Source organism: Poecilia reticulata, linkage group LG22, assembly GCF_000633615.1.
Source record: "Poecilia reticulata strain Guanapo linkage group LG22, Guppy_female_1.0+MT, whole genome shotgun sequence".
Lineage (NCBI taxonomy): Eukaryota > Metazoa > Chordata > Actinopteri > Cyprinodontiformes > Poeciliidae > Poecilia > Poecilia reticulata.
This window is the reverse complement of record NC_024352.1, coordinates 673,591-685,643: the sequence shown is the minus strand read 5'-3', so window position 1 is coordinate 685,643 and position 12,053 is coordinate 673,591. Positions and strand designations below refer to the sequence as shown.

The window sequence follows — 12,053 nt, the reverse complement described above, 5'->3', positions numbered from 1 at the left end:
CTGTGCCCAATTCATAACAAACCCCATCCTCTTCAAAGGTGCAGAGGATTCAGGGAGAAACCCTTAGAGGATCGCAAACAGTTTCTCAAGAAATTTAACATCTGCTTTCAATGTTGCGCCTCTACTGACCATCTTGCAAAAAAACTGCACTGTTGAAACCATCTGTACTGAGTGTGATAGCTTTAGTCACATTTCCGCCCTCCACCCAGGTCAAGGACCATGGGAGTCTAAGTCGTCGTCTCCCCCGTTACAGCAGGGCGGGGAGAATGACAAAATAGACACCCAAGAAGTCACTTCCAGGTGTACAGAGGTGTGTGGAGAAGGAGTGAGTGCCAGAGAATGTTCAAAAATAATACTTGTGAATGTTCATCCAGCTGGACAAAGAGGTCAGTCTAAAAAAATTTACGCAATTTTAGATGAACAAAGCAACCGCTAACTCGCACGTTCCCAGTTCTTTGACCTTTTCCAGAAGGGCCAATTTATCCCTATACAGAGCCACATGGGGCTACTGTGGCTCTGTGGGTAGAGTAGTCATCTTGTGATCGGAAGGTTGTAGGTTCGATTCCAGCTCCCTCCTGACACATGTCGATGTGCCCCTGGGCACTTAACTCCAAATTGCCTACCGATCTGCGTATCGGTGTATAAATGTGTGAGCGAATGGGTGAATGTGAATCTAGTGTAAAGTGCTTTGAATGGTCAAAATGATTGGAAAAGCGATATATAAGTCCAGTCCATTTACCATTAAAATCATGTGCTGGGCTCGCATACGTGGCAGGTAGAAGAGCTTCAGGGTAGGGTTAGGGCTACCCTAACCTCTGAGATACCTACTCCAGAAGCTGCTCGTCACCACACTCATCTGGAACATATTGCCAGTATGATTCCACCTCTTGATCCAAATGCTGACATAACACTTCTGTTAGGCAGAGATGTGCTGAGAGTACACAAAGTCATAAAACAAATATCCCCATTCGCACAAAGACTAGATCTAGGTTGGGTGATCGTTGGTGACGTCTGTCTTGGAGGAGCACATAAGCCTGAAGGTGTGAACAGCTACAAAACATACATCTTAGATAACCGTCGTTCAAGTTATCTTCAGCCTTGTGATAGCCAAATCAAAATCAAAGAGGCATTTCCATACAAGTCTGAACCCTGCAACAAACTGGACAGTTTAGGACAACAGGACAGGTTAGGACAACAGGTCTTCACACGTACCACAGATGATCACAAACTGTCGTCATCAGTTGAGGATCAGCAGTTTATGCACATCATGGACTCACAATTCTACCAAGACAGTGACAACTAACCCAACAACAAGCAACTAGCTCATGATCGCCTCATGTCCCTTAGACGCACGCTGGACAAACGCCATCAGATGAAAGCCCATTTCCTTGAGTTTATGGAGAATATGCTGAGTAGAGGCCATGCAGAGATTGCTCCACCTCTTAGTAAGGACCAAGAATGTTGGTACTTACCCTTGTTTGGGGTTTACCACCCTAAGAAACCCAACAAAATCCGAGTCATCTTTGACTCGAGTGCACCATATGAGGGTGTCTCACTCAATGACATATTACTCACTGGCCCTGACCTCAACAATAGTCTGATAGGAACATTGATGAGGTTTAGGAAGGAACAAGTGGCTGTGACTGCAGACATTGAGCATGTTTCATTGCTTTGTCGTCACAGAAAATCAGAGACTTTTTACGCTTTCTGTGGTACAAAGACTCTCTCCTGTGAAGTTATTGAGTACCGTATGTGAGTGCATATCTTTGGGAACAGTCCCTCTCCCTCCGTCGCTATATGCGGCCTGCAGAGAGCTGCTGCTGATGGAGAAACGCACTTTGGAGAAGATGTGCGCAAATTCATTGAACGGAATTTCTACATTGATGACGCACTGAAGTCATTTGCCACGGAAGAAGAAGCAGTTCATATCCTAAAACAAGTGCAGTACACTCTTGCATCCTCTATCCTCCGGTTACACAAAGTGACCTCTAATAGGCTAGCTGTTCTAGAAGCCTTCCCACCTGAGGATCGAGTTAAAGATATTGAGAACTTGAGTATTTTTGCTGAGAACTTACCTGTACAGCGCAGCCTGGGATTGCTTTGGAACATAAATACGGGCAACTTCACGTTCCAGTTTACAGACGATCAAAAGCCCTTTACACGCAGAGGTGTCCTCTCTACAGTGAATAGTCTCTATGATCCGCTCGGATTTCTCGCTCCAATCACAATTCAAAGCAGGTTGTTACTGCGGAAGCTAAACAGTCTAACAGAGGACTGGGATGCACCCTTTCCGGAGAGCATGAAGGCTGAGTGGACTAAATGGAGAGACTCACTTCAACACTTGCAACATCTCCAAATACCGCGCCTTATACTTCCCTCTCCGCAGCAAATGCCCAAAGGAGAGAACTTTGTGTTTTTGCTGACGCGTCAGTGAAGGTCATTGCTGCTGTTGCCTACATAAAGTTCTCAACAACAGACTACACAGAAGTTGGTTTTGTGCTCGCAAAGACAAAGTTGGCTCCTCAAGCAGGTTTGACAGTTCCGAGATTGGAGCTGTGCGCTGCAGTACTCGCAGTTGAAGTTGCAGAGCTGATCTTAGCAGAAATGGACTGTGCATTTGATGATGTTGTGTACTACATCGACAGCAAGGTCGTATTGGGGTAAATATACAATCAGTCACACAGATTTTATGTCTACGTGCACAACAGGGTTCAGCGTATCCTCCAGTCCACTTGCCCAACTCAGTGGAAACACACAGTATCCAAACTCAATCCCGCTAACCACAGGTCCCGATCTGTACCAGCAGGACTGCTGAGTGGTACCACATGGTTTGAAGGACCACCCTTTCTCATGAACTCTTCTGTGCAGCTTTCATCTCAAGAAACATATGACTTCGTTGATCCTGCACAAGACATAGAGGTACGTCCTGAGGTGATCACGAACTTGACACAAGTTGAAAGAAGCACTTTAAGTCCTGAACGTTTCAAAAGATTTTCAAAATACAGTACTCTCAAGAGAGCAATAGCGTATTTGAGCCATATTGCCTATTCCTTTACCCACTCTAACCAGGCTACTGGCTGTTATGTGTCGACCGACAGAAGAAGAGATGGTAAAAGCACAGGTCTGCATCGTAAAAAGTGTTCAGAGAGAGCTTTACAAGGAAGAAATCAAGTGCCTACTTGAAGTATCCAGGATCCCTTCCTCAAGCAGTCTTTGGAAATTACACCCAATTCTTGACAGTCACTGTCTTTTAAGAATTGGGGGCTGAATAGCACAGTCAGAACTGGGCATTGCCACTGCTAATCCCCTCATCCACCCCCGGGGCCCTGCCACCGAGGAGCTTTTTGACCACTTCGGCGACCTCGTCCCCAGAGATTGGAGAGCCCAACCCCAGGCTCAGCTTCCTCAACAGAAGGCATGTTGGTGGGATTGAGGAGGTCTTCCAAGTATTCCGCCCACCGGCCCACAACGTCCCGAGTTGAGGTCAGCAGCACACCATCCCCACTATAAACAGTGTTGGTGCTGCACTGCTTCCCCCTCCTGAGACGCCGGATGGTGGACCAGAATCGCCTCGAAGCCATACGGAAGTCTGTCTCCATGGCCTCTCCAAACTCCTCCCACGCCCGAGCTTTTGCCTCAGCGACAACCCGAGCCGCATGCAGTTTCGCCCGCTGGTACCCATCAGCTGCTTCTGGAGTCCCACAGGCCAAAAAGGCCCGATAGGACTCCTTCTTCAGCTTGACAGCATCCCTCACCGAAGGTATCCACCAATGGGTTCGAGGGTTGCCGCCGCAACAGGCAAAAACAACCTTGCGGCCGCAGCTCCGATAGGTCGCCTCGGCAATGGAGGTACGGAACATGGTCCACTCAGACTCGATGTCCCCCACCTTGCTAAATATTTACATGTTCCCACTGGCTCAGGTTATAACAGGAAATAAGATTAGCTACCATAACTACGTGGATGATACACAGCTCTACATCACAATGTCACCAGGTGACTCTGAACCCATCCAATCACTGACTAGATGCTTAGAACAGATCAATGTGTGGATGTGACAAAACTTTCTCCAGCTAAACAGAAACAAAACTGAAGTTATTTTTGGGCCTAAAGAGGAGCGAACCAGAGAATAGAATTTAAAATAGTTGTTAGTTTATAAATCACTGAACAACACAGCACCACAATACATTAAATATCTGTTGTTGTATCAAAACTTCCAGACCTGGTTCTGCTCTGCATCCCCAGAACCAGAACCAAACCTGGAGAAGCAGCATTCAGCTTCTATGCACCACAAATCTGGAACAAACTTCTAGAATATTACAAAACTGCTAAAACACTTAAATCTAGACTAAAAACCCACCTGTTAGGAATTGTTTTTGAAAACATAATCAATTAAGAATTTAACAATGGCACTTGACAAAATGTAATGTTTCAATTGCTGATTCTATGTTGCATGTGTGTTTTTATGATGTAAAGCACTTTAAAAAATGTCTTTTTGCTGAATTGTGCCATACAAATACATTTTGATTGATTTGATTGATCCCTCGTAGGGATAAAAAAATGGATTTTGCATTAGTCCCCTATGCATACCCAGTAATTATGATTTTTGTCTACCAATTCATGAAGTGAGATCCCATTATAAGAGAGGCAGCCAGAATTTGGTGACTCTGAAAGAATAATACACAGCTCATCAAAGCAGTGGGGTGAATCATGATATGTATCATTTTCATTATCGCTTCTCATCTTAGTGTGGTCAGTGCCACAGAGCCTCTTTCTTTAGCAAAATCACACAGAAAACCAGGCTTTTTTCTGATATATATTGTGAAACATAATTGGAATTCACTTTCTAAATATTTAACTAAAGCCCAGATGCTGCATCCTAATCCCCTTCCCAAGCTTCCCTTTTTTCTTTTTTCTTCAACTGGGCTCCATTGGAAAACTCAGTGGAACAGACAGAAACGCAGAACTCAGTGAAAAGCCTAGTTTGTTTCAAAGTGACTTAGCAGGCATGTCAGTGTGGCAAGCTAAATGAACGTAACAGATTCTGAATATTATATACCTCCTCTTGCTCCAAAGTGCCCCTTATAGGACTACAGATGATAATGGAGAGATGTGGAAGCCACAGGAAAACAGGGGGTTGGAGGTATAAACTGTTGTAACCTCTAATTTCCAACAAACTTCTGCAGAACTTCAAAAAAAGATTTCCACATGCTTTTTTCCACTTTCTCTATATCATGTTTGTGATTTAGTCTTACATGATGACCTTTCCCCAGAGGTCATGTGTGACGTACACAGGCCTCCATGTCACAGGAGAGTAGAGCTTATTGTGCTGCTGGCAGCTGGGATGCTGCTGACAGATGGGCACTCAGTGACAGCAGCACAAGGATTTGTTTATAACTGTCAGCAAGTGGGGATTGCAGTGATCTTCCATTCATGTTCTTTGCTATTTCCAACATACTGTACTGTAAATAAAACCCATGAAAGATAGTCCCTGTTGCTCAAGGTGGTTCTTGATCTCAAGTGAGAGTGCATACCCTTTGAGGTACCTAAAAGCGGGCAGGGAACCATTCGTGGTGGGCCCGCAGCCTCAAAGAGCGAACCCACAAAACCTAAAAACATTTCATTTTTCCTGATTTTCATATTTACATTTAAATAGTACACATTATAAGAATGAATTGCAGAAATGGATGGGAATTCTAAAAACAGATGTTGACAAACTAACAGCTGCACGCACTGTGCATACTTTGAAAATTTTATTTAAGTAAAAATTACATTATAAATTATTGGTTTTTTAACCTTTATTATTAACAAAATTGTGGAGAGAAAAAAATTTATTTTGCGTCAAAATGTCTTGTACGTAGCCCACATCTCTGTGAAGGAGGCACATCTACTGTATGTCCTAAATGTAAATGTTGTTGATCAGTTTACTTTTGTCTATTTGGCATATTGGTGCTCTTTCTGAAAACTAAATGTGACTATGTTGAGAAGCTAGCTAAAAATAAATAAGCAGACTTTGATTCCTCTTGTAGTTCTGAGAGGTGGAGGGAATCCCACCTGAGCCGTTTATTGTGTGTGCAGTTCTGGTGGATCAGGTGCAGTGTGCATACTCTTTGATAATATCCTGCAGGCGCCCCTGTTGACAAAATTTCCTTTGTTGATAGTGGTTTAGGAAATTTCCTTTAAACATGGCACCCACGAGGAAACCGGCATGATGGCATCCACAGCCCAGCAGGCGAGGACTTACACATTCTCTTCCATCCATTTTCTTACACCAACCCCTCCCGACCCCACGAGATATTTCAGAAGAGAGGCGTGATACAACACAGAGATGGACAGGACAAACAACCATTCACACACACTCACACCTAGGGAGAATTAAGAGAGACCAATTTAACTGACAGTCATGTTTTTGGACTGTGGGAGGAAACCGGAGAACCCTGAAAGAACCCRCCATGCACAGGGAGAACATGCAAACTCCATGCAGAAAGACCGGGTCCGGGAATCGAATCCAGAACCTTCTTGCTGCAAGGCAACAGTGCTGCTAACTGTACCCCATTCTCTTCCAGAAAATCAGAAATAAATCAAGTAAGTTCATCGCAGTTCAGGATCCTGACCTCCCACTGACCAGAAGTCATGACCGTTCTGATTCGGCTGCTCTATTCTCAGGATCGGGATAAAATCCTTCGCATCGCCTCACAGTTGTCCAGGGAGAGCGGTCCCATCAGCTATGATGGCAAGTTAGTAATATTTTTCCCAGATTTGTGTTCCACCTTGGTGAACTGGAGGAAACATTATGATCAAGTGAAGAAAGAGCTTTTCTCCAGGGAGTTCTCATTCGCTTTACTCCATCCTGTGACCCTGAGGATCACGCTTCCCGGCAGGAAGCTTGATAACGACCTTGAAAGGTCCAGTTAAAAAGCCAAACACATATGCTAGTGTGTTTGTAAAATAGGATAACAATAACTAAAACTTCACCTGGCTATATCAATCAGTCAAGTTTATTTGTATAGCACATTTCAGTAACAAGTCAGCTCAAAGTGCTTTACATCATAAATGTGCTCCATCTTCCTGGTTTTAGACCAGAGTTTCTCAACCCTGGTCCTCACCGCCCTCCTGCTCTGCATGTTTTAGATGAGCCTCTATTCCAGAACAGCTGATTCAAATGATTGCATGACCTTTTAAGTAGTGCAGAAGCCTGTTAATCACCCAGACATACAATTCAGGTGGGTGGCAGAAGGGAAATACCTAAAACATGCAGGACAGGGGGGCGGTGAAAAGACCAGGGTTGAGAAACACTGTTTTAGAGATAACGCAAGCAGCAGCGTTCTGGATCAGCTGCAGCTGTCTGTTTTTTTAGTGGGCCTGTAAAGACTCTGTTGCAGTACTTACAAAGCTCTGAAGACAAACGCATGGATGAGTTTCTCTAGAGCTTGCTGAGACATTAGTCCTGTAATCCTGGAGATGTTATTTAGGTGATAAAAGGCCGACTTTGTGACTATCTCTATGTGGCTCTGAAGGTCCGGTCAGAGTCCATCATTAGCTTATACAATGATGTTAGCACACTGAAAACTGTAATTTTATGTTTGTCAACATGCTAGTGATAAACCTCATCCTACCTTTAGCATCAAAACCCTTGTCACGTCATCATATGTTACTGATAGCCCTCATGTTAACATTAGCCTTGTACCTAAAATGAGTATTTTAGTTCATTTTGGATTTATTAGCTATGTTTTTCATACACAATTGATTAAGTCAATGTAAATCAACATCCTGGTGATACCACACATGCTACTGAAAGCATTTAAGGTAACCTAGCATTTTGCCCTAATTTTAGCTTACATAACTAATGCTATCCTACAGAATGGAGTAATTCCATGTTAGTCAACATGATAAAGATACTCCACACGCTTTGACTACATTTTACTTCACCTTAGCATTGTTACTAATTTTCAGCATCAGAACGCTGAGTTACAATTGACATACACTTTGGCAGGCCCCTTTTAAATTTCTTCAGAAATTTTCTAGTTTTCATATACAGCTCTTGAAAAAATACAGAAATTATCATCATATGCCAATGAACTTTTACTATTTCTGTCAAACCCAGGCTAACCATTGTCAGTTCTTATTAAAATATTTCAGACATATGTGAGATTTCAGATTACAAGCTAAATTTTTCCTAAAATACTCTTCTCTCCATCAACAATTCATCATTAGCAATCGATTTTAGCTCTTTTCCATTTACCCAGGCTGAAGAATTGACTTACCTAGAAATTAAAATGACAAGTTTCTATAAAATCTTTATAAATACATTTTTAAAATTGTTCTAGAGAAAACAGATTTGTCTAGATCAGTGTTTCTCAACCTTTTTAGGGCCAGTGCCCCCCTATCCACCATTCAGGTCCCTCACTGTCCCTCATCAAAGATGATGTAAGCTACTTGCACTGAATATTATTTTATAATTAATATAACTATCATTATTGTTGCGGTCTTGATTTTTTGATGGATGTTCTCGAGCAAGGTAGAAGAAAAGAGGGTTTTCCAGACTCCTTTGCTCAAGCTGTTATAACGGTCATCTATAAAAAAGGAAAAGATCCTCTAAAATGTTCTTATAGATCAATCTCACTCCTCAATACTGATTATAAATTAGTTACAAAAATGGTAGCAAAAAGATTGGACAGGTATCTACCCTTACTGATCAACCCTGATCAAACCGGGTTTATTCTAAATAGATTTTCCACTGATAATTTGAGAAGATTGCTTAACATAATATATATTGCTAACAAAAAAGAGATACCAGCCGTATCACTTGATGCCAAAAAGGCTTTCGATATGGTTGAATGGCAATATCTTTTTCTGTCCTTAAGAAATTTGGCTTTGGTGATGGGTTTGTCAATTTGATGCAATCTCTTTATAGATCCCCTCAAGCTAGAGTTGTCACCAATGGGATCATCTCTGATTCATTCCGGCTGTATAGAGGCAACCGGCAGGGAGATCCAGTTAGTCCCGCCCTCTTTGTGCTTGCCATCGAGCCATTGGCTGAGGCCATTAGAAAAAATTCTAATATTAGTGCTTTTGAGATTGGTACTGACATACATAAAATTTCGCTTTTTGCGAACGACATTATTTTATTTTTAACCAATCCAGAACGCTCTCTTTGTCACCTTCAGGACTTACTGGGTAAATACAGCTCATTTTCTGGTTACAAAGTTAATTTGGAAAAGAGTGAGGTTTTACCGATCCCCATATTTGACCACAGTAAAGTTAAAAACATGTCTAGTTTCAAATGGTCTCCTGGGGGTTTCAAATATTTAGGGGTATTTGTGGATAGTAACCTTAAAAACCTCTTTAAACTAAACTCTGTACATGTTTCAGTCACTTTCAATTCACATCCCAAAAGCATTCTTTATCTCTCTTAAAAAATCAATTAGAAAATGTATCTGGCATGGTAAGCCACCAAGACTTAGCATGGATAAATTATCGCTGCAGTATGAGGATGGAGGTCTGAAGCGCCCTAATTTTCAACCGTATTATTATGCGGCTCAGTTTAGGTTCTTGGCACAGATGTTTGATTTGCAGACTCCTCCTTCATGGCTCAAAATTGAGACAACGGAGATAAAAGAAGAGATGCCAATAAATTTGCTCTATAAGTGGGACAATAAAACTATCAAAAATGAAACTGATAATTCAAAAATATACATAATATGCTTTATTCTTTGAGCATTAATTTTACAATTAGTACTGCAAAAAACTGTGCAATAGTAATATCCAGATACCAGCATGGATTTATTGGGTTTATTGGGAGAAGTGATGCTTATAGAACGTAACAGCTGCTGGGAGGAAAGATTGCCTATAGCGCTTATGCAGCAGTCTGTCACTGAAGAAGTTCTCCAGTTCAGCAACAGTTTCATGCTTGGAGGGGGAAACATTGTCCATCAGTGATGTCATTTTAACCAGAGTCCATCTGTCGCACACTACCTGCACTGGGTCAAGGGAAAATCCAAGCAATGGGTATGTTGTAATGGAATACGTTGTTCCCAATGCACTATCATCACTGCGTTGTTAAGAAATATACTTTAATCTAATGATATTTAACAGCTTTATTAATTTTTGTTTTGTTTAACTGTTTCATAAATGCACCAATCAGTCCCTGAGCCATGACACACATTTGTTGAGAGACAGAATATCAATAGAGTCACTAGAAGCACCACAAATCATGACTGTAAAAAAACATTTTTGCAGGACAACCTTTGGACTCCCACTGACTTGGATTCCTCTGGTAGAATTTCTGCAAGACAATCAACGAACAGAAGGAAATATTAATGGTAATGTCAGTTTTTGCGCTGTTCTAGAATTGTATTCTACCTGAAATTTTAGCAATGGCAGCAGATGAAGTGAACAAAGCCGTTGAGTCCATGTTGGCCATGCTTCAAAATACTGAATTAACATTAACACCCATCTTGTTCTGATTGGCTCTTCTCTCTTCGCAGTGAAAGGTGGTTGTTTGCAGCGCATACAATTTCTGGTAAGCTTTATAGCATTGAACTTCCAAATTACATACATCATGGATAAACATTAGCAATTGGATTGGGTAAAATTTGTTGTTCTTAGCTCAGCACACATACAGCATTCTAATTTAACTATGAGCTAAATGGACGTTTTTTTAAAGTAAGTAATCATAAGTAACTAAATAAGTAAATAAGAACTTCCGGTTATGGCCGCAAACTAAAGAGTCACACTCAACTTTGCTCTGCTGAAATCTGTGAAAAAGACGATTTTTCCAACGTGTGTGATCTGCAACTGGTCGAGAGCAAATTTGTCAAATCGCGGTAAAACAAATAAAGATAAAGGAAAATTGGTGATAAGTTAACAAATTTTGCAACTCAGTTGGAAGATGGGGCTAGCATGGAGACCAATACTAGCTTTGATGTTGGCAATAGCAATGAGGCAATGGATAAAGAAATATTAGTGGCAATAAACAATCTTGGGAGTTTTCAGTGTTGGAGTTTTCTGCTTTGCCTGGATCAGTACTACTGAGATTCAAACATATTTTCAGATAGATCTCATAGATATGTGATTGTTCGAGGGTTGCTATTAGCAATAGATTTAAATCTGATCATATGGTTAGAATCTGAATAAGCCTGAGTTTTATACACATTTATTCCTTACTTTAGGATCCCTTCCAGGAGAGCAGCACACTAGATCTTACAGGAGAGAGCTACATGCACCGACTTGACGTACACCAAAAGCAGAAACGTCATTTGTAATTTTATTAGAGTTACATATCTGGATAAATCTGAAGTCAAATGATGTTGCTTTTTCTTGCCTCTGCAACATTCCAGACTTACTCTCATATTGATTATTTCCTAATATTAGAAGACAATTATCTTCAAAATACAAAACTGTTATAATTATATGGGAAAAAATCTCATAAAACATCTGGCAAGATGGAGCTTTTTGTCATAAATTGTGGTTTTTGTGGTGAAGATGGAACACAGGACGAAAAGTGGGATTTTTGACCCTGTATTCTGACGCAAACGCAGCTAGTCAGCGACAGATATCGACAGTTTACATTTTCACTCATGGAACGAGATGAAACTAGAGAATCGTTTCATCCAACGATTCTCAGTCATTGGATGAAAAAAAATGACATCAGAGTTCATCACTGACATGTGATTGGTTGGTTGATGTGTGCCCATTGGATAGCACTTATGTCTTTATAAATAAACCCCACAACAAAATTTTAATTTTTAATGCTGTAGTTTAAAAAATCTATATAAAAAATAAATAATGTATTAAAATATATTCATTTGATATTGCTTATATGCAGCATGTTCATTTATGAGGAACATAAAAGAGACAGAAGTTGTTTTTTTCTTTATTTCATTTTATTTTTTTTACTGTTTGTACACAAAATAAGACATAAATGCTTGTCCATTCTGGACCATCTGGCAGTGTTTTTTTGTCCAAACATGATCAAACATTATGCTGCGTCCAGGACAGGCCCAACGTCTCTCCTGACGTCTCTTCCTGTCTTGTAGTCCTGATGTCACTGAGC

The 12,053-nt window shown here is 41.0% G+C and overlaps 2 protein-coding genes across 8 annotated transcripts in view; both read right to left on the bottom strand.

Annotated features, from left to right (window-relative positions):
- Nucleotides 1-12,053, bottom strand: part of LOC103458078 (MAM domain-containing glycosylphosphatidylinositol anchor protein 2-like) — a 202,698-nt gene that overhangs the window by 181,239 nt on the left and 9,406 nt on the right. The window lies entirely within an intron of this gene.
- Nucleotides 9,780-12,053, bottom strand: part of tbpl2 (TATA box binding protein like 2) — a 49,569-nt gene continuing 47,295 nt past the window's right edge. The window contains exon 7 of the mRNA XM_008398644.2: nt 9,780-10,283. Coding sequence (XP_008396866.1) covers nt 10,139-10,283 — 145 coding nt within the window. The 3' untranslated portion in view covers nt 9,780-10,138. The remainder of the gene's footprint in view (nt 10,284-12,053) is intronic.